Source organism: Pelodiscus sinensis, chromosome 15 (assembly GCF_052426305.1).
Source record: "Pelodiscus sinensis isolate ZL-2025 chromosome 15, ASM5242630v1, whole genome shotgun sequence".
NCBI lineage: Eukaryota > Metazoa > Chordata > Testudines > Trionychidae > Pelodiscus > Pelodiscus sinensis.
The window spans coordinates 29,179,069-29,200,860 of record NC_143066.1 but is presented as its reverse complement, the minus strand read 5'-3'; the positions used below and the strand labels follow the sequence as shown (position 1 = coordinate 29,200,860).

General features: G+C 52.6%; 1 protein-coding gene across 4 annotated transcripts in view; it reads left to right on the top strand.

Annotated features, from left to right (window-relative positions):
• The window catches only part of MICALL2 (MICAL like 2), a 41,274-nt gene extending 21,592 nt beyond the window's left edge, over positions 1–19,682 (top strand). Inside the window, exons 4-18 of one of the 4 annotated variants that reach the window (XM_075899568.2) lie at positions 851–1,041; positions 2,540–2,661; positions 2,800–2,868; positions 3,299–3,952; positions 5,045–5,259; positions 6,359–6,434; positions 6,809–6,933; positions 10,586–10,702; positions 13,942–14,006; positions 14,765–14,888; positions 15,812–15,902; positions 16,332–16,405; positions 16,666–16,780; positions 17,656–17,702; positions 17,787–19,682. In XM_075899568.2, the coding sequence (XP_075755683.2) occupies positions 851–1,041; positions 2,540–2,661; positions 2,800–2,868; positions 3,299–3,952; positions 5,045–5,259; positions 6,359–6,434; positions 6,809–6,933; positions 10,586–10,702; positions 13,942–14,006; positions 14,765–14,888; positions 15,812–15,902; positions 16,332–16,405; positions 16,666–16,780; positions 17,656–17,702; positions 17,787–17,884 (2,183 nt within the window). In that variant the 3' untranslated portion in view covers positions 17,885–19,682. Of the gene's footprint in view, positions 1–850; positions 1,042–2,539; positions 2,662–2,799; positions 2,869–3,298; positions 3,953–5,044; positions 5,260–6,355; positions 6,435–6,808; positions 6,934–10,585; positions 10,703–13,941; positions 14,007–14,764; positions 14,889–15,811; positions 15,903–16,331; positions 16,406–16,665; positions 16,781–17,655; positions 17,703–17,786 lie in introns of all 4 variants that reach the window. The other 3 variants (XM_075899567.2, XM_075899570.2, XM_075899569.2) reach the window with 3 other exon arrangements.
• The last annotated feature ends 2,110 nt before the right edge of the window (positions 19,683–21,792 follow it).

Below are 21,792 nucleotides of genomic sequence, written 5' to 3'. Positions count from 1 at the left end.
GCCATTCTCTCCCTGCTCTTTCCAGCGGCTGTCATGCAGTTGTGCCCTGTTCCTGATTGGACTCTGGGGACATTTGGTGATTCTTTTTCCCCCCAACTGTTTATTGCAACCTTAAGGAGTCCCTCCCACTCCCAAACCAGAGGAAACCTCGCTCATATCTATCACATGCATCCCAAGCCTTTTGAGTATTGAATCCTGTTTATTTCTGCATAGCTGCTCCTATGGTACCTCCCAGTTCTGTTCTCACATACTCATGGAAAAGCCTACGAGACAAGATGGGCTAGTGATTAGGAGCCTACCTAACAACTTGTATGACCTAGGTTCAGATGCCTGCTCTGCCACAGATTTCCTGTGTAATATTGAGCAAGTCATTTAGCCTCTTTGGGCCTCAGTTGTCCTCCTGTACAATGGGGATACCAGCACTGCTCTGTCTTGTGAAGAGAAATACATTACAAATTGTGATGTGCTTAGATATTTAGTAGCAAGGGCTCTATAAGTACCCAACATAGATATGCTGAACTTGCCCAGCTTAGGGATGGGGTGTCTTTTTCACATTTCCTCCTTGAAATTTCCCAAGAGGAATGGCCTTTTTTAAGATGGTCCCAGCCTCTTTGAAGAAGGAGAGGATCAGCAGCTAGCACTGCCAGGCATACCCGCTGCTCCCCTGTTTACTCCCTTGTTGCATCTGACTGAATTGAGCTGAAAATTCCTTGTGGGGAAGCCCATGTCACCTTGTGTGTTTGTATAGTACCTAAGGGGGCCTTGTGGGGCCCTTCAGACATTATAGTGAAATACAGATCCCTTCCAGGCCTGTGTTTTTGGCTTATGCCCCCTTGTCCCTTTCTGCCAGTTGGAGGCCTGTCTGGAATCAAACGTCCCACTTCTGAATCCAGCGAGGAGCCACCCGGAAAAAAGGTCATTTCGGAACCCATCAAGCAGACTCCTGTGAAGCCATCACCAGCACATCCCCCGCCCACAGCCAAGACAGACCCAGCACGTCCGGGGCGGGATCTGCCCAAGGAGAATCCCCCGGTGACATCGGTAAGGAAAGAGGGTTCACTTACTCTGAGCCGGTTGGTCGGAGTGAGAGAAGCAGTCTGGGAGGCCTCCACATGCTGGGGACGAATCCTGACCCACTGTTGATCATTCACCAACTCTCCCATCATGGGATTAAACCCAGAGGCCCTACTTATGGCTGACGTGCTCCACGAGCTTGTGAGAGCGCATCTGCCTGGTTAACGTGATCCATCAGGTGGCAATTGGACGTGGGCCATTCCTTGCTTGTCTAGGGCCTGTGCGACCCCACTGGATAGATCCAGGCTCTGTGCGCTGATTTTAGATGCTCTTTGTGCTGGTGATTAAATTCACACCTGCTGCTGAGTCTCTCCCCATTCAGGATCAATGGTTGACCTGGATAAGCCCAGGGAGATGTGCGTGCCGTCTGGTGGCAAGAAGGGAGGAGCATAAAATATCTTAACTCTGGTATGATTCTGCCCCTAGGGCAACAATGAGCAACCCAGGCTAGTGAGTGGGCCTCCTTCATCTCAGCGGGGCACAAGATTGTGGTTACCAAGATGGTCTCCCAAGAGAGGGAAGTTTTGCTAGCTGAGCTTGTGCACTTAGAATTTGCAGGAGGTGCCGATTGAACTGTAGCAGCCTTTGGATGCAGAGGGAGCGCATGGCTCTCACAGTCACTGTTGCGTGCAATCAGCATGCACCTCACTTCATGCGTCCTTTACAGGTGTGTCACTTTAGTGATACTGTTAGGAAACAAAGGATGCGGGTGGAAACCAGAACAATCTGACAACTTTGCACATGGACGGAATGTCTTGTGGGCCCCGGACAGAACCCCAGTGGGTTCTGCCCTAGGGTAATGCTCTAAGTCCTAATATATTAATTTGTACCAAGAGTGGATGGTAGTGGCAAATGCTGCTGTCTATACAAGGGCAAACTTGGTGGGGATCCCAGGGGCTTTCCAAAACAATGCCAAGCACTAGAATATGGTGGCATGGATCCTAATCGTGCTAATATTGCATGCAGCACTGCAATAGGTGTGCTAGTGACAGAGTGGTTTATAACAGTGAAGAGAGAGAGAATCCACCTCCTCTTAGCTTTTAACAGAGGAAGCAAAACAACCAAGTTCTTCATGGTGCAGCTCGTCCTTGATCTTGCGGGTGCGATTGTCAGTAAAGGTCCTGGCTGGGGTGGTGGGTTTGTTAAATGGCGTCAGCATCACTAGGATCTTCACTCAGACCACGTGCCTCCCTTTATATTTGCATCCAACAGTGTTCACCTGGCAGTGGCTTCTGGCTGCTGTCAGTCTGGGCTGGATTTATTCCAGAGACCTTGTGCTACAAGGCTCCTTGTCCCATTGCAGGGCTCCTGAGCCAGCCAGTCTCCCCCCTTCCCCCCCCCGATAATTTTTCTCCAGCTTGGTTGCTGCTGTCGAATGTTCCAGGTTGGGCAGCCTGTGTGGGACAGATCCGGCTTTGTGCTGGAATGATGGCTCCCACCTCTGTTGTTGTTTTCTCTCTCCCAGAAAAGGGTCCTGACAGACAGTGGTAATATCCGCAGCAGCAGCTGTGCCATCTGTGGGAGTCATGTGCACCTGGTGCAGCGACACTTGGTCGATGGGAAGCTCTATCACAGAAACTGCTTCAGGTACAGTCGTAGGGAGGAGGGGGGAAGGGGAGGGAGGACCCTCTTTCTGGGCAGAAGAGCCATGAAGAGCCTCTGTGCAGTGCTTGTCCTTGCCTCGCTGCCTGTTAACCTCCGTGACTTGCTGTGTTTCACCTGCAGTGAGCTTCTGGAGACTAGGATGGCTGCTTCTTGGACAATAAACAGGCTCTTCAGAGCCAGCTGGGTGGGGTATGCCTGACTCGGAGCATGAGGGAATGGACATTGCTCCTTGTTCAGCTGTTATGACACTGATGTGGTAAAACCATCCACATCTAGGGGACTTCCATTGCACTGGTTCGCTGTCCTCTGCACCTCTTGGCCAGGCGGTGATCTGCGCGGGTCACGCTGATTGATGTTTCAGAGTTTATGTGGGGGGGATGTCAGCATGGCACAGGGGAGATCTGGGGGGCAGCATGGCACACGCATGGCTCTCTTTGGCAGCCGTGGGGTTTTTACGCGGTGTTCCTTGCACTGACGGTCTGGCCCTTCCCAGTACTGCGTGTCCATGTCTCCTCTGTGATGTCCCTGTAATTGGCTGCTGCGTTCATCTTGGTGGCACCCAGCTCTCTGGAGAGTGTTTCCTAATAGCTTGGGGTTTTTTTTTTGCGACTGTCCCTAGGTGCAAACAGTGCTCCAACACTCTACTCTCGGGGGCCTACAAAGCTGGGACAGAACCTGGGACTTACATCTGTACCAACCACCAGCAGCCACCCAATCTCTGGAATTCTGGACCACACAGCATAGAGAACAAACCTGCCAGAACCTCCCCAGCCTCAGGAGAACCCCAGAAGGTGTTAGTGAAACCAAATCAGTTCAACAGACACACCAGCTCCACCTCCAATCCCCCCAGTTCCACCAGGCTGTCTGGATCACATGCTGGAAGCAATTCCAGCTCCGGCTCCAAAAGCCTAATTGCTCCATGGTCACCATCAGCTGGGAATAAATCAGATCACCATGAAGGTCTCACTTCGCCTTCTTGGACAGCGTACGCAGCAAAAACGCAGCAAGCGCGAGAGAATTTCTTTCAGTCCGATACGGGTATGTCAGGGTCTGCGACTGGCAAATCACCAGCTACTAAAGATCAAGTCCTTCCTTCTCATCCCTCACAGGCAGCTAGTAAAACCACGTCCAGCCTACATATTTCCCAGGCAAACTCAGGTGGCAATGAGAAGGATAAAGCACGTCAGCATCTCACACAGGCTCTTCCTGGGTTAAATGCCTCTGCAAACAAGCTAGGAGGGGTTAGTTCGCATGGCTCCCTGCTGCCCAGCAGGTAAGAACGTCTGCCTTTCAATCATCTGTTCCTACAAAAGGAAGGGAGGTCAGAAGAAGCAATGGGGATGGCTAGAGTCAGTCTCTTTCCAGCCTTCTTTCCCTAGACTCTGCTTTTGGGTGCGGGAGGAGGGGTAGGGGCATACAGGAGACCATCTATTGTTAAGACTCTCAGGGTATGTCTACACTAGCCCCCTAGTTCGAACTAGGGAGGCTAATGTAGGCATTCAAAGTTGCAAATCAAGCCCGGGATTTAAATATCCCGCGCTTGATTTGCATCTTCCCAGCCAGTCGCCATTTTTTTTTTAAACTTACAAGTCCGGACTAACTGCCCACGTCTACACGCGGCAGGGACCCGGTAGTTCGAAATAAAGCCCTAGTTTGAACTACCTGTTATTCCTCCTGGAATAAGGTTTAACAGGGCAGATAGTCCAGACTTGTAAATTTCAAAAATGGCGACCTGCCAGGAAGATGCAAATCAAGTGTGGGATATTTAAATCCTGGGCTTGATTTGCAACTTCGAATGCCTACATTAGCCTCCCTAGTTCGAACTAGAGGGCTAGTGTAGACATACCCTTAGAGGGTTTTTGGAATGGAGGCCAATAAAGATGAGACTCATGAGACCAGGTGAGCTGAGTCTGACCAGGCCCCTGCTCTGTGCTCCTGGAAGGGTCGGGGCCTCAGGTAGAAGGGCTGGGGCAACCAGTTGTCAGCACCACTGGGACCACAACCCCCTCCTCTTAGCACTATCTAGAGCTGTGTTTCTTAAACTTTTTAAGACCCAGGAATACCAAACAATAATTTTTTTAATACGGAACACCAAGAATTTTTTGTTGAGCCAAAAAAAAAAAAAAAAAAGGGTCGCCTGCCCCTTTAAGGGTGGCCATTTTGAACTCTGTTCTCCGTGGCACACCTCCGACTGCCTCACAGCACACAGACCGAATACAGTAAGGAACACTGGTCTAGAGTGCGCTGCCCAGGGCCCTTTGAATTGCCAGGCCCTGGAGCAATTGCCCCTCCTCCCCCCATTGACGGTCCTGCACAAGACTCTTCCTGTTCACTTTCACGGCTTTTCTCTCACTATCTCCCCTAGGCAGAGCCCCGATCACAAAACACAGTCCAATAAACCAGGTCATATAGAAAAACCAGGGCCTGCTGCATGGACACCGGTAACTATCCATGAACCTTCACCCAAACATCCAGGAAGCAAGTTAGGAATTTCGACTGTCACGCAGAACAGAGAGAAGGGCCCAACCATCCCCAGATCTGCCAGCACAGTGTGTAAACCTGACCCGAAGGATGCCAGAGGTGAGAGCGATGATTTTTTAATTATTATTATTATTATTTTAAAAACCCGGTTAACATGGTTCTGAGGGTTAGGTTATAGTGTTACATGATGTCCTTCAAATTTTTACCTTTCACATTTCTGGCACCTTCAAAGCCCTGCTTTTTGAGATCTAAAAAATAAATGGCCAGCAAGCCTGGCATTTTCATCTGTACCAGTCGGTAACCCACACTAAAACTGTCCAATCTCTGGGGCAGAGAGCACAACATGGACTCATCAGTCCCAGGAGAACTGTAATTGTGATGTCCCTCCAGGGCAGGCCTGTGGAGAAGTCTGTCTCACTGAGGAGTCATGTCATGAAGTCTGGAGTGTCCCAGCTGCCCTACAACACTAGTTTGTGATTTTTGTCAGGTGTCACAAGTTAAGTGGACACTGGAGGCCTCCTAGGAACACTTGTAAAGATTCTGGGATCTAAAAGATGGCACCAACACAGAATCAGCAACTAAGCTTGGTGTCTTAAGCACAGTTCTTCTGCAGGCATCGTCCTCTGGATGAAACATGACATTAATAGCCTGACCCCTTATGATTATGTCTGTCTTTGGAAAAGTTAGCTGTCTTTTGATGCTCATGTCTTGGGTATCTGTGTGCTCCCTGCATCTGGTTTCTCTTGAAGTTTCAACTGTGAGACCATATTTTCCACATTCAGCTTTTAAGTAGTCATTGTTGCTGTAAGATGTTAAACAACTCCCCCAGTTAATCTCCCATCTGGCTGAATTTCTGCATGGATGGGAGGTTTCTATATAGGTTTTGAAGTGCTTTGGGATCCTTTGAGGTTTTATATGTTGTACAGGTCATGTCTCATCCGAGGGGGAGGGAGAGAGAATGGGCAGCTGGAATTGAATGAAAAAGGAACAAGAGCATCAAGTTTAATCTCCATCTGTGTGGTCTTGTCCTGGGTTTATCACATCACAGTCACCAAATTAGGGGTTAGCATATCCTAAGAGCCACAAACAGCTTGAAATTCCCTTAGTCTGGGTTTGCAAAGGGAGGGATCCGGCTTGGAGCAGGTCAGCTGGCTGGGTCAAGTGTAGATTTCTTTACTTGCTGTTTCTATTCCAGCAGGAGGAGTGAATGCCACCAAAGAGAAGTTAGAGAGCCCAGAAGGTTGGCGATCCATGTTGAAGCCAGCAGCCAACAAGTGAGTGTCCCAGAGTTAGCAGCTGCCAGTGCTGAGCATATGCGAGCATGTGAACGTTTTAGCGCTGCCATGCAGTCGGAAGCTTGAATGTCTGAGACCTGAACTCTGACATGAAACACTTTCATTTTTAAACCCTGACTGTGACAGCGTGGGTTTTGCTGCTTGGCTTTTGGCTTTCTAAGGGCAGGGCTGAGAGGCAGGAGAACTCATTCCAACTCACTGCACCTGGAATGGGTGAATCTTTTGTCTGGCTGCTTTGAAAGTCCTGGGCCTTGTTTCTGGGGAAGATCACAGATGATGGAGTCAAGAGCTTCGCTGAGGTCCAACCCCCTGCATGTATATAACTTTCTAAGTTGTATCTTTTTCCCTGGCAGAGACTCCAACCAGGGTGGTCCTAAGAAACCTATGGACAGTGCCAAAGTGCCCAGCAACACAGCCCTGAACCCCACACAGGAGAAGTCACCTTCATCCATTGCCTTGCCAGCAAATAAGAACACTGGTAAGATGGCTTATAAGCTTACTAGGGAGGGAGCTTTGCTCACCATTTCTCCAGCTGCCCAGGAGCGTGGCATGCTAGGTTGGTGACAGCAAGAGTGCTGGATTCCAGAAATTCAATGGGGAGAATTCAAAACAGTGTTTCCCCTCCTCTACCTTAGGCTGGGTCCCCAAGGGGTCCCAGTCTTCACTTGGCAGGAGCAGCCTCACCTGTGGAAGACGAGCCAGTTCTCATGTAACCTCGCTCTCCCCTAGCTGGTGGGAGGCAAGACTTCTGCTGCTCTCTAGGTGTATAATTGGATGCCTGAGATAACTAGGCCACTCAGCCACTGGCGTCATCACGTCATCGTCCCAGGGCTTTTCTCAGGCTCAGGTCCAGGTGCAACTTTTTGCTGAGGGGGTTGGTTTTTCACTGTGTTCATGGGAGTTCTGCCCTTGGCTTTGGAATCACTTTCATGTTGGCGCTAAAGTCCTAGCTGCTCTGGCTGGCTACGGGGCTAGTACGGAGCTGGGGCATGGCAGCTGCTTCCGGTTAGTCTGCTGGTGCACTGAAGAAGACTCCCCCAGTGGTGCTGGCTTTCCCCTCTATCCTCAAGAGACAGGATCTCTTGGTATTCCCTCTGCTGCGCTGTCACTCCCCTTCCTTCCCTATCTTGCTGACCAGGGGCTTGAAAATATGGAGGGGTGCATGGAACACATGAGACCAGGGAGCATGGACTCCCTAGAAATGTATGTACTTCTAAAAATCCACCAGTGGAGGGAAGGTGGCTCCCAAAGTGCTACCCCGGTGCCTCGGCTGGAAATTGAAGCACAGGCACCATTCTGTTGTCGCTGTGTGAGACCAGCACTTTTATGTATCCTCACAGTCAGCACAGCAGAATAGGGCAGGGTGCCGCATACTGGCGGGACCTCCCACGGTTTGCTAATGGTTCGCTAGCCCATTCCCCACACCCTTGGCATGGACAGTTTTGACTTGTCACATTTCCCCTGGCAAAGCCTCATCCTAGTTTGTTCGTGATGGATTAGTTGCCATCTCATCTCATGCCCTCCCTTTGCACATGCCAAGGGATCTGGATTCTAGTCTGGCTGGGTTTTTATTTGGGGCGGGAGGGGTGCGGTGTTCAAATGTTGTCCACAAATGTGCCACGTTGTTTTTTGAAGTCTGTGGTGGGGTGGGATAGAAGAAGAAGAAATGCCTGCTGCCCGTCACACTGTGGGTTTGTCTGCATTGCAGCTTGGGGAGAGAGAGCTTCGCCAGCTTTCATCTAGCTGGCAGGGCTTAAATGTAGGGATGCGAACAAAGAGAGGCAGACTTCAGTGCAGGCTGTCTGGACTGCTGGGGAGGTGCATGCACCCAGCCCCTGCTGGCATCCGGGCCACTGCTCCTTCACTGCTAGTTTTAGCCATGCAAGCTCGACAAAAGCTAGCACAGGGTCCCTGCCAGAGCTTACTGCTGATTGCAGTGTGGCTATACCCTGTTTGTGAGAGACCTCACTGGGTCTGTATGTGACAGACAGACACACACACGCGCGCACACACACCGCTCCCTCCAATCCGGGTGTAATCCTGTCCTTTTAAACTTGTTTTCTATTTTCTCTTCATCCTTGAGCTCCCTTCTCTTTCTTCCTCCTCTGTAGTGTCTGGTTTTCTCCCCTTCTTTGGCTCCCCTGTTTCCTCAGAAGCAGCCTCCTTTCCACACCTGTTGGCACACAGGGGCATATCTGCCTGCTCTCAGCTATAGGCTGTTCTGCGCTACTCGGCGAGCATGGCAAGAGGTGGGCTTGGTTTGACGTGCTGGTAGGACCAATTTAAAGCTTTTCATTAAAAAAAAAATCAGTGCAAATTTCGGTAAGTAATTGGCAGGGCTTTGGGCGTAGAAAATGTGAAATTTTGAAAATTGTCCACAGAAAAGAAAAATTGCTTGTAAAATCCCCAGGCCCCCTTTTTTGATTATTTTTTTATTAGGGGGTGAGTGTGCATTTGCATTGTTTCACCTGGAGTTGGCGGGTAGGTGGAGAAAGGAGAACTGGTTCTTGGGCGACATTCTCTGTTTCACAGCTTTCATAGTATGGCCTCCTCTTAGCTTGTTTTGGTGACTGCCTCTTGGATAGACTGTGTAGCTCTCACTCTGCGTCCTTTCTCCAGCCAGTGTTCAGGGCTGGGATTCAAATGAATGAAAGTTGAGGTTTCAGGTGTGTTTTTAGTAGGGATGTAAAAATTCTTTTGAAAATGTAACTGTGTAATTTGTTAAAACTCCTAGCAATCCTAGTAGGCTCTGTACAATAAAGTTTAACTAAGCTTTATACTGCAAAGTCTCCCTGGTTGCAGGGCTGGCAGGAGCTGCTGCTCTTCCTCACTCCCAGGGAGCCAGCGTGTAACCCAGAAGTGGGCAATAATTTTTGGTGGGGGGCCATTACCTGCACTCTTCCAGGAGGGAGACTGAAGTCTGAGAGGGAGTTTGGGTGAAGGAGGCAGTTTTGACTTAGAGCAGGGGACTGGAGTGCAGGGGCTTGGGATGTGACCTAAAGTACGAGGGGATTGTGATCTTGGGCAGGAGATTGGGATGCCAGATCTGGGAGGGGGTATGGGTGCAAGAGGGGGGCAGAGGGTTGGGGAATGGAGGGGCTGGGGTGCCAGAGGCAGGCCTTGGCCAGGAGACTTACCAGCCAGCAGTCCAACCAGCCTGCCTGCCTGCAGAGCTTAAAACATTTCTCTCTCTGCCTGCCTGCCCTGCACGGACTGCACAGCCATGTGCATGTGTGGATAACTGAGCCGAGGAGAGGGGGCATGGTTCTTCTTGGTTGCCTGTTATTCAAACAGGCAGCTCCCATTGGCCAGTTTCTGACTAGAAACCAGCCAATGGGATTGTGCTGGGGTGGGGGCAGCTCCTGAAGCTTCCCCCCCTCCAGTTTTGAAACAGAAATGAGGCCCAGCAGCCACGTTTCTGAGTGAGGTGTGAGGCAAGCAGGGGAGCTTGCCTGGGGCTCCCTACTGCCTCCACGGGCTAGATCCAGCAGCTTGGTGGGCCAGATGCAGCCTGTGGGCCATATTTTTCCCAGGCCTGGTGTAACCTTTTGTGGGGGGAGTTGGGCCGGGCCCACCACGGACAGGAGCTGCTCTGGCAGGCCCCATGGGGCTAGAGCAGCCCCCTGCTGGGGACAGTGGGAAGCTGTTCCATCCCCTACTGGTTGACCATTTACATCCCTAGTTTTTAGGGCTCAACGTTTTTGGAGGATGGGAAGTGGTGGTGAGAAGTTGGGGTTTAACTATAATCTCTCATGACTGTCAAGGAACAGCCCTCCAGGACCTAATTCAAGTACCCCAGCGGGTTTGGCATTCATGGCTTTGCAGTCTAGTGACTGGTTGACATGCCCATCTGTGTAGCATCTGGCGCGGGGCCATTATTCCAAAGCCAAGCCTGGGTGTGCAGAGCTGACACTGCCTCGTAGGGATCCTGCTAATGAAAAGAAAAGGTCAACGTGTATGTAGCGCTGTAGGTTTGCTGTTGCTCTGAGGTGGCGTTAGAGTGAAGGTGCCAGTAGGGTTTAGTTTGAGTTTAGAGATGGTAATTGAAGGTGACTGGCTAGTCTTGCTGGTTGAGGGTTGAAGCCTGGTGCCTTTCACCCCCAGAACCGTGTCTGCGCTCTTTAATTTAGCTCCATCTGCTGCGCTGCCTCAAAAGAAGAAACTGATCCCTAACAAGAGTCTTAGCAGTGACTGGAGAAAATGTGGAGAGGAGGAGTCAGGCCCGACAAACCAGGTGTCTGCTCCAGGTAAGAGCCTTTCTTTTACATCTCTAGAAAACAGTTTTCTCCTCTGAGCATGCCCAGGGCTGTCTGTCAGCCGCGCTTGCAGGTGAGAGACGAATTCTTTGCTGTACCCAGAGATCTCTGCTCTCAAACCTGTCTCCACAGCCTTGTCTTCACTAGGGAAAAAGCTGTGTGTCTGACATGCTAGCTAGCTTGTGCTCCCTAAGCCAGTCAAATCCTTTAGCACGTAGTAGCTGGTTGAGGTAAAACCCCAGTTCAGGTTTGACCTCTCTGGCTGTCATGCATTAAAACTGTAACCGCCCTGTTTTTTATTAGGATTTTAACACGTCAGCTCTTTGAACACACTGATTTTGTCCAGTGTAGACGGGAGCCCACCTATTTTAGCTTTTCTTAGCCATTGCTCCCACTTTCCTAACCCATTCCCCTCATTTACCTATGCAACACATTTCAGTCACAGAGGCTGACACTAGAAAGGACCATCAGAGCGCATCTAGTCTAACCTCCACATCACAATCCATTAACGCCCACCCTTTTACTCTGGTTTGGAGCCCAGTAACCCCTGGCTGCTTCCTCAGGAAGTGGCCTTTCTGAGCTTGCACGGACACCCAGGATGAGGAGCTGCCTTTCAGTAGCTTCCTGACTAGTCTCAGGACTGGCCCTGCATAGGCCAAGCAACATGATATTCTTTCAAAACGGCCAATGGCATTTTCCTCTGCACCACTTGTCACGCTCCTTTTCCATTGTTCTGAGCTATGAATTAGGGAAGAGGTTCAAGCCCCCTTGCTAGAGGCTAGAAAAAGGGTCCCTTTAGAGCTTCCGAATCGCTCAGTACGGAGAGAGAGCTGACTGGTCACAAGTGCTAACTTTATTATCCCTTCACTAACCTTGTATGTCTCTCCCATTTTCATAGGTGCCCATTCTGTGGTTGGTACTAGATAATACCAGCTCCTTTGTTGTAGGCAATGTTTTCCCTAATAATTAGAGCCAGGGGCGAAGAGTCCGAATTCCCGGGCTCTCGTTCCTGTGTTGCCACTAACTCTCTGTGGGCCATCATTTAACTTCCCCTGCCTCAGTTTCCCTGTCCGTGACATGGACATAAACCTTGCATCATAGATTGTGCCCCTGAATGAATGTGCTTTGGGATCCTGGGGAGGAAGATTACCTTAAGCATGCGGTAGGATTAGCAAGCCAAGCTAACCGGGTGCTGTGTCTCCCTGTGACCTGCAGCAGGCTCCAAGCTCTGCCCCTCAACGGGAGGCGCTGCAGAGGCTGCACAAAGGGAGCACCTGGGTGCAGGGGCTCTTTGGGAGATGGCTTTCTCACTAAGCTAGCTCACCTCATTTGTGGAGGGCCACTGTCAGGCTGGACATTCCTCACAGCAGGAACCTTCCTATAGGGCTACGTCTGAGGCAGCGCAGAGGGGGAGGCAGCCCGATACAAGGCTGCGTCAGAGTGCCGTTCGGTGGTTTAGCAGAGATAGCAGAGGGTCAGTCACTGCTTTCTTCCGAAGAAGCAGTAAAGCCAGGAAACTCTCTGAGCTGAGGATCGGGCTGTGCTGAGAGCTGCCCATGAGCTCCTTCCTAGCTTTGTGGTCTCAGGCCTGTGTGTTTGGTACTCCAGTAAAAGGCTCTGTGGCTGCCAGCAGCTCTTAGGTACTCCTCCTCCCCCTCAGTGTTTTCTGTAAGCTGGGCACTTGTGCAGCTACTCTGGTGAGATTCAAATGCCACCCAGCTGGTTAGCAGAGTGCCCACAGCTAGGTGTTCTGTTTCTGCTTGTGGTGCACATTCACACTTGCCTTGGTGCACATAACAAAATTTATTCTGCACACGAATGGGGGAAAAATCCTCATGTAAATGGAAGAGCTCAGAGGGAATATTGATGGCCCCCTCCCCAAACTATTTTATTGTTCCTGCTGTATTTGCACTCTCCCCTGACTCCTGGGCATGGTGTTTTTTATAGGTCACTCTGCCTTTCTAGCACCATGGCCCTCTTGTGCATGCACTGTCTGGTTTGGTATTTATATGTCACCTAGCACCACAGAGTGCCTCACCATTGTCAGTGGATTTATCTTGTGAGGTATTATCCCCAGTTGACAAATGGGAAACTGAGGCACAGAGAGACAAGAGCAAACCCTATTGGGGATGAGTGTCAGAGCTGGGTCTAGAGACACAGACTTGTGCTAGAGCTGTGTGAGTGGTCAGGCTCTGGCTGTGGGATGGGATACACAGCCATGCTTGAAGGTCTACACAGGTATTGTTAGCACTATAGTGTGAGCCGAGTCTGTAGATCCTGGCTGCTGGAGGGATCTTGCTGGGTAAACAAACCCAAATGACTTGTCCAGGGTCATGCAGGGAATGGTACACAGGTCTCCTGAGTAGCACGTTAGTGCCCTAACCACTGGGTCATCTCTGCCCTCCCAGTCTCTGGGCATCTTCTAAGTGCATGTGCTCATCTGGGTTTTGTTTCCTTTGTTCAATGCCAGTAAGTTGGTTAAAGTGACACTTGCGTGACAGAGATCTCCCATAGCGAGAGCCCAGCTCTTAAGGGGCTGATGTTAACTCTTTGTCACTATAAATAGTCTGGGGACTTTTCAAGGCTGAGGGAAAATTTTTGTTTAGGGCTGACTTTGGCGCCTTTGCCACCACGGTGCTTTCATAAACTTCTGGATCAGGGCTCTCCTGGTCCCTTTGCAGCCAGCCCAGGTTGATTGGGTGTCTAGTGGCTCCCGAGGGAGTGTGCTGCAGTGGAGGAGGAGTTGACAGGCCAGTGAATTAGTAGAGGGCTTGTGGATTCCTGCGTAGAGAAAGGAATGACCCCAGCAGAGTCTGGACAGTAGTAAGAGGCGGCTTCCGCACGGTCCTGGCTGAAGTGTGTGTGTCGTCGCTGCCCTCTTTTGGATGGAACGGGATCTGCTCTAGTCTCAGATCCACAGCTGTTTGCAGCATTGCTGTGCTGGTCCCAGGATAAGCAGAGCCCCGCGCAGATACAAAATTTGTATCTGCAGCCGCATCCATACCTGCAAAAATGAGGGGGAGATATTCTCATCCCCATGCGTGGCTATAAAGTGGATTTGCAGGGCTCTAAGGATGAGACACAAGGAGGGTGAGTTAATTTCATTTATGGGACAGACCGAAGTGAGTCCAATGAAAGTTATTACTTCTCCTACCTTGTCTTTCTCTAATCCCCTAGTAGTTACTCTGCAGAGGTGATATCCTGGGTGATCTTTTTTTTTTAATTTCTAGGTAAACCACTGGCTCCAAAAATCTTCCAGCGCCCTGTGAGCAATGAAGTGGCATCCCCGAGCAAGGTATGGCTGGCGATGGGAGAGGCAAAGCAAGGCGGTCATGAAGACTTTCCCCAGAGACAGCCCCGTATGGCTCAGTTCAGTCTGGGGCACCCTGCTCCTCTCTGCTGACACGACCTCCGTGCCTCCGCTGCAGGGGGTTAATGTGAAACCTCAGAAAAGGGGAGCAGAGGGAATTGGGGGGAAGAAGCAGGATTCTCTCTAAACAGCAGGAGGGTGGTGGCTGCAATATAGGACATGGCCATGAAGCGAGTGGTGTAATTCACCTCAGCTGAGAGGGACTCCTCTTGGCAGCAGCCAGGTGCTTGCTTCATTGCCCTGATACGGCTGAGACCTTCCAGCACAGGCCGGAGGTGAAAGTAAGCGGGTGCATCCTGGTGCTCTGGCAAACGCTGGCTGAGCTGTGGCAAAAGCCAGCAGGGAGATATTTAAAAGCCGGCAGAGAGCTGGGTAGCAATGGGACAGTGCCTGTAAGAAATGTTAGGCTGCTGGCACAGGCTGTGTTACGGATGAGGCGGGAGGGCTGCACCAGGACTGGCAGACGTTGCTGCTGTGCCGTGGAATGCTGTGACGACTTCCTAGCATGGCCCATTCTGTTGTGAATTCCCAGCTCCCCATCTTCTCTGGGTTTGGTGCCTCCATGATGTGGCCCCAGGGGGAGATGGTCCATTCCAGCCGGTCTCCTTTTGTTGCTCCACCCAGGGTGTCAGGGCGGGTATGTGAGAAGCAGGTCGTAACTCCTCTGTGACTTTGTCCCTTAGCTCCAGCCAGACTACATCCCTGAGGAAGAAATCCAGGAGAAGGTGCGAGAGATCGAAAAGCAGCTGGATGAGCTGGAGCTCAAAGGAGTTGATCTGGAGAAGCATCTGCGTGACTGTGAGGGAGGTAAGGGAGGCCAGAAAGATCCTCTCTACTAGAGTCGGGAAGGATGAGTCTCGAATCCCATGGTCAGTGTCCCATCTACAGGGCGTGGTGGCTTTGATCCTAGCAGCTCACGTAGTGTGTAGGGTCTAGGGATGTGAATGGGTAACCAGTTAACTAGTAACCCATGGTGGCTGGAGCAGCTCCCTGCCTGCCATGGGCAGGGGGCTGTGCCTGCCCTGTGGGGGGCTTGTTGCGGACAGAGCCTGTTCTCCTCCGCAGCAGTGCAGGGCTGGGCACCAGCAAAGCCAGTGCCAAGGCAGGACTGGGGGTAGGAGCCCCGTGAGTTGGGAGCTGCTCTATTGGGATCCCGCTTTAGTCAGTTAACCTAATGTTTAACTGGACTTTTAACCAGTTAACTGATTAACTGGGATTGTACATCCCTAGTACGGTCCCTGAGCTGGCGTACGCGTGAGGCCTGATAAAACGTGGTGGAGAACTTCCAGCTGGCTCTGTCCATTTCCTGACGTGCTCTTCCAGGAACTTGCTGCTCTATTGCCAAGTGGCGGCGGGTCAGGGAAGTTCAGGAACTGAAAGGCTGCAGCTGACCTGCCTGAGGGAATTCAGGTCATGGACTTTGTCACCAGGGACAGTCTTGGGCAAAATACTCAATAGCCTTGTTCAGGTTGGCACAGGTTGGCAGATTGCATGGAAGGTGAGGTGGGCAGCCTATGAGAAGAGAAGTCCTTGGCCAGTTTACTTGTATCTGCCCCTGATGCTCATCATCCGTACCCTGCGTAGTAGCGAGCTACCTGTGATGGGAGGGATACCAAGCTTGTACCTGTGACTAGTGTAGGTTATCCTGAGCTGTCCTAGCTGGGCAGCCGCTGCTGGCTCTTGTAATCGCGGTGCATTGGGAATGGACGTATTTTTTGTCTTGTCTGTAGATGACTCAGAGGATGCTCTCATGGTGGATTGGTTCAAACTGATCCACGAGAAACAGCTGCTGCTGAGACTGGAGTCAGAGCTGATGTACAAGTGAGTGCCTGGCAGCCTCCCCTGCCCACAAACAGTGAGGTGACCTCGGCAGTGTGGGGGTTGGAGAAGGGGTGTCAAACTGACAGGTGGGGAGGTGCAAGCAAGGCTGGACGGTATTAGCTGGGGGGTATTTGCTTCTACTATGGTGATGAGACCTCAGCTGTCAGAACCATGCTGGGGTGCTGAGAGGCAGGGGTCCCTCACAAGTGGCAAAGGTTGATGGCCCCCTCTAGCCCCACATCTGGGTGTGAGGAGACAGAGTGATAGGGGGCAGCCCAGGACTCCCTCTTGCCCTGGCTGGGTCCTCTCCTGAGTCCTGCCAGGGAGTTCGGAGAGCAGCTTCCCACCCCCAGCTCCAAAGCGACCTGTGTGGGCCCTGCTTTGGGATGAGGCAGGGGAATCACCTATTGCCCGTCTGGCATCCCGCAGATCGAAACAGCAGAAGCTGGAGGAGAAGCAGTGGAATATCGAGAGTGAGTTGCGGCACCTAATGAGCAAACCAGGTAAGTGAGGCAGTCGGCTGCCATCCTCCAAGGGAGGTGCTCTGACCCGGCCCTGTCTCTGCAGAGTCCTTGTCTCTGCATCTTGCTGGGATTCTCCTCTGCAGAAGGCTCACCTGGTCTCCGGTCCACCTAACCCAGACCAGGGAGAGAGCAGTGCTGGGCGGGGGAGGTTTGTGAGGAGAGGCAGGGTGTCTGGCACCACAAACATGTCAGCAGTGTAGCACAGTGTTGCTGTGACCGGTTCTTCTTGTGCTGCACAGATGAGCAGAAGACGCGCATGGAGAGGATGCGGGAGCAGGAGCTGCTGGACTCGTACGTGAACATAGTCAATGACCGAAACGATATCGTGGAATGCCTGGATGAGGACAGACTCAGGTACAGGACCTGGGGCGGAGGGGAGGCGAGATGGAGTCTGCTTGTATCCCACTGCTCTCCATTCCCTGCCAAACAGGGTCTGAAGGTTAAAAAGTTCATGTTGGGATTGAGGCTGCAAGGACCGAGGAAGAGCATCTGCCTGGAGCTTTCTGAGAACCCCTCTTGTAAGGGGGTGATGGAGGTTGGGTCATGGGCAGACACTAGAGCTGAGGGAAGCCCCGCGCTGTGCAGAAGAGCTGCCCTGTGTAGGCCTTACCGCCTGCACCCCACTCCCCGTGGCTGGTGGTTGGCCGTGAAACACTCACATGCTGCTCGGCTGCGCGGGGAAGAGCTGCAAGATCAATTTGGTGCTTGTCTTACTCCTTGTTCCTGTGTAGACTCCTTTGGCAGCCACCTCTCCTGCTGCCCTAGACCTATGCTCCACAGGCTCTGACTAAAGGCGGCCTTCCCTAGCCTGGCCAAGCCCCCCACCCCACCCTAGCGTGTGTTATCAGCTTCATCGGCCACCCAGAGTGCGCAGACACACTGGGGCTTGGGCAGTTACAGAACTGCCCATTTCTGTCTACTCGCGGCTGCCTGTGGGGCCGGGTGGCAGTGCTGAGGGCACCCGGGGGGTGGAGCATGCGAGAGCAAGCAATGCCACTGAGCCCCTCCGCTGAGGGCATCGCCCCCGACCTACAGCGACTGGGCAGAGCCGAGGAGCAGCCCTCGGTGGCTTGCTGTGCAGTTTCCCCTGTCCTGCTGGGAGCGCGGGGTACTGGCTCACTGCATTCCTGGGAGCACGGGGTACTGGCTCACTGCATTCCTGGGAGCGTGGGGTACTGGCTCACTGCATTCCTGGGGCCTGACTCTAACACGGTCCTCTCCCTTCCCAGGGAGCTAGAGGAGGATCAGGTGCTGGCAGACATGATCCAGAAGCTGGGTAAGGACTGTCTGTTGTAGCGGACACGGGCTGCTGCGGTAAGGACAAGGGCGCTCATGCTCTGTGCTCTCTCCTCACCCGCAGATGCGTCCCACGAGAGCCAGGCCCCCAACAAGATGAAGAACAAGTTCCGCTGGTCCAAGATCTGGAAGCAGAAAAGCAAGAAGAAAGCTCAGCAGTGAGGTTCCCTGCATGGCAGCGTGAAGGGCCACAGACTCCAGGAAACATTCCCTCTCCAGCCCTACTGCTCTGGAGTCAGCCAGAGCTGCTCTGCCATGAGACGGGGACTCAGGCATGAGGACTGCGGGGGGCAGTGTGACTTCTCTCTCCTCTCAGAAGCGGGAGATAGGGGGCTTCAGGTGCTATTCCCCTCCCCTTCCTTCAGCTGAGTGAGAGCTACAGCCACTGCCAGAGCCAGGGACTTGGGAACTCATTGAGCCAGCACGCCGCTGGTTTGCTCGCTGGCGGCTAGCGCGTTGACTCTCTGCTCACACCCGTTCTGATGCTCATCAGCACAACCACGCGAGCCCTCGAGGTACCACGGAGCCCTCCTGCCCAGGATGGGTACGTGCTGGGGAGCGGCTCCTCAGCCTTCCTCCCGGCACACACTTGCTCCGCGAACATTCGGAAGCTCGTTGGCTGCGTTGCAGGACAGCACCTGCTGTTGGCCTGTCTCGGCTGACGCAGGCTCGTGGGCTGTAGGACACCAGTGTAGATGTTCAGGCTGGAGCCCGGGCTCTGAGACCCCCTGATGTGGGGAAGGGGTCCCAAAGCTCCGACTCCAGCCGGAACGTGAGCGGCAACGCTGCGATTTTATAGCCCTGCAATCCCGAGTCAGCTACCGCAGCCCAAGGGGGGGGGGGGTCTTCTTGCAGTGCAGCCCTACCCCGAAAGGCTGCACGGCCGGGAGTCGCTGTGGGCACCTGGGGCAGAGGAACACCCCGCATGCTCTCCACAGGCCCCAGCACAGGGAAGGGCGGGCAGGCACGGAGATGGGCATCTGGCTCGCGTGAGGAGGTGAGGGGCGGAAAGGACCTGGCTGGACTTAGAGGAGAGAGGCTGCTGCAGGGACGTAGAGCAGCCCTTTAGCTTTCCAAACCACAGGCCTGGTGTGTCTGGGCCAGGCATCCCCATGACATGACACTCCCTGCCCCTCTCTGCAGGGCTGTCCTGGGGAGTGCCTGGGAAGTGGGACCCTCGCTGCCTATAGCCCGTCACTCTGAAAGGGGCGGCAGAACCTCTTCTAATGAGCCGGTAACTCAGGAGCCCAAGGGGGCGGTGGGCATGAGCCTGCCCACCCCTCCCCCAGCCACAGTGGGCTAAACAGTTGTCTAGGGAGACTCCTTTAAGGGTAAACCAGCTATCCCAGGGAGTTGCGTTCCGGCTGGGAAGGGGAGGCAGCGGGTGCAGGGGAAATTCTTTACTGGGCTGAAGGAGTCTCAAGTCAACGCCTCTCTCCCCGTCCCTCCTCTGGGTACAAGCAGAAAAGGACCGTAGCTGTGCATCCGATCTGACCGGTAGACACTCGGTCTTCAGCACGGCCGCAGCAATGAGCACGAAGACTGGGAGGAGGGCTTACAAATCTTACTAGATCCGCTGCAGCACTTGCAAGCTGTGGAATCTCCCTGCGGTTGTTCCCTGGCTCCGATACCATGCATCTCCTTAGCATCTGCTCTGCTGGGAGAGAAACTCTGTGTCTCTCCTGGGAAGTAGGTGGTCACACGGTGGGAAAAGTTTGCAGTCTGTGCCTCCCGGAAGTATGTTGGTGTCATGCTCTCCTCCTCCGCCAGGTGGCATTATGGTTCTCTGACCAAGTTACTTTGCCCAGGGCAGTGAACAGCTGATTTGCTCAGGAAGCTTTTGCAGCCCTTTTTCGGTACAGTGTGTGTTGTGTGTCTACAGTCAGTGGGGCCTCTGGGGATTTGCTTTGTATTGGTCTGTTTCTGTTCAATAAATAATAAAACTTAGAGGAAACGTGGAGACCCATGTGACGTGACTCTGGTGGTGGAGTTGCTGGACGTGGGATCATCTGCAAGGGCTGGCCAGTCTGTGAGGAGTGAACTTGGCTCTCCTGCCAGGCTGGGGGAACAGTGCGCTGGCGGGGGATTGAGAAGGGACAGCTAGACCCTGCATCTGGTGTGTCTTTTTTGTGCAGAGAGGGTTCCCTCCTCCTAGCAGGGTGGTGGGCACTTTTCACAGGCAGTAGGGTAAGTTTAAACAGGCAGGGAGGAGTGGAGAAGAGCTGTTTGCCTCTGTGGAGCTAAAGCAATCGTCTGAAATTCACACTGATCTTTGAAACAAGTTAGCACGAAGGGGTTACCTGGGAGACTTCCCTCTTCAGGAATCACTTAGTGAATTTGTAACTTGTCCAAGGCGACCTTTGTTCTAGCTCCTCTCTTTAGCGTTGTTTTGCTAACTATACCTGCTCTTTACTACAGTGGGCTCAACATGTGTCTGCAGCCTTCATTGCTGACTGACTGCATTTACACATCACAAGCTCCCTCTTCTCCACCCCAGACTGAAAGCTGTACCTGCTCTCTTCCTGCTTCTCCCGTTGTCTCCACACCCAAGCTCTGGGAAGTTGGTGCTTTTGGCTGATGGATCCAATTTTGCCTCGTGCTCCAGCTCGTTGCACCAGGGATGTGTTATGTCTGCTGGAAGCACGGTAGCCAAACAATTGTTTCATCAAACAAAGCAGATCTGGTAATTGCAGCCCTGAAGGCCCATTTCTAGCCATGGTTCTTGCCCGACAGCCCACGCCTCCAGAGAAGCAGAGAAAGGAGATGGATCTGCTGGGTTAGCTCATCACAGGGCCTTGAAGGGTAAGCCTAGAGAAGTCCAGTAATTCTCTTTTTCTGGAGAATGGAAGTTGCCTGCGTGTGTATTAATAGTTGTTAAATACTAAGGTGGATGGCTAGTCCTTGGGTTAGGGGCAGCTCTAGGGGGACTTATGGCACAAGACTTCCAACAGCCTGCCCACAGGTGTGACTGTCCCATACCCACATACGATCCGTGGTTCAGGTTATGGCTCTGACCCAACAAAGCACTAGGCCCATACTTTACAAGGGTGAGCAGCACCAGCGTTAATAGTCCCCACGTAAAAGTAAGTGTCGGCCGAAGTCTTTGTAGGCTTGAGGCCTGTGCAAGCCATAGAAAGAGTTTGAGGGACAAGGTGGGAGAGGTAAAATCTTGGATTGGATTGGCTTCTGTGGCTGAGAGACTAATTTCATTCACACCTAGCTGTACTGGAGGATAGAAATACTCCAGCTGCTGGCAGGGTTCACCTCCTTAACTTCTACTGAGCCATGCCCCATGGTCACCTGCAAATCATCAATGAAAGACAGAAATCATCGGACCAGCTACAGCCCTGGAAAAGTTTGAACCCCCTGAAGGGGTTTGCCTGTGAGGCTATTACAAGAGCCCTCTCTCCTGGGAAGAGGAGAGGGCACACAGGCAGAATCCCACATCCATCCTCCTTTCTGACCATGACTAGCCTGCAGCATTTGGGGCCTCTGTGAGTGTTGCAATTTCACAGCTCTCGCCCCCGGCTCCAGTCCATTCATAAATATGGCAGGCTGGGAATTTGTCGTCCGCCTGGGTTCCAGTGGGACTTAGGCACCCCTTCCTCCTCTCCCCCTTGGCGATTCTCTGCTTTAGCCAACACCTGCTGTGGCATGGACCTGCTGTGGCACGGGTTGCTGTTAATTATCTGCAATGCTGGAAAACAGTAGCACTCCTGCCCTGTGAGAAACAGCTTAAGTAGATGCCTCCCACCCAGATCATTACAGAAAGAGGGTGATGCTGCTGCTCCTACAGTTATTTTATATGATATTGTATCACACACAGCCCTGGGCAGAAGCTCTCCAGGTGCTTGTGTTGGGAGCCCAGCGTGGGTGCTTTGAGTCTGGAGAGCAGGGTGGGGAAAAAGCAGCCTGCAGACCAGATGCAGTTTGCGAGGGTTAGCTCCTGGCAGGCCACAGCAGGGCCACGTCTGCAGGTACATCTGCTGGAAGCAATAGCCTGGTGCTTCCCGAAGCTCCCATTGACCACGGATCACCATTTTCAGCCAATGGGAGCTTTGGGAAGCCCA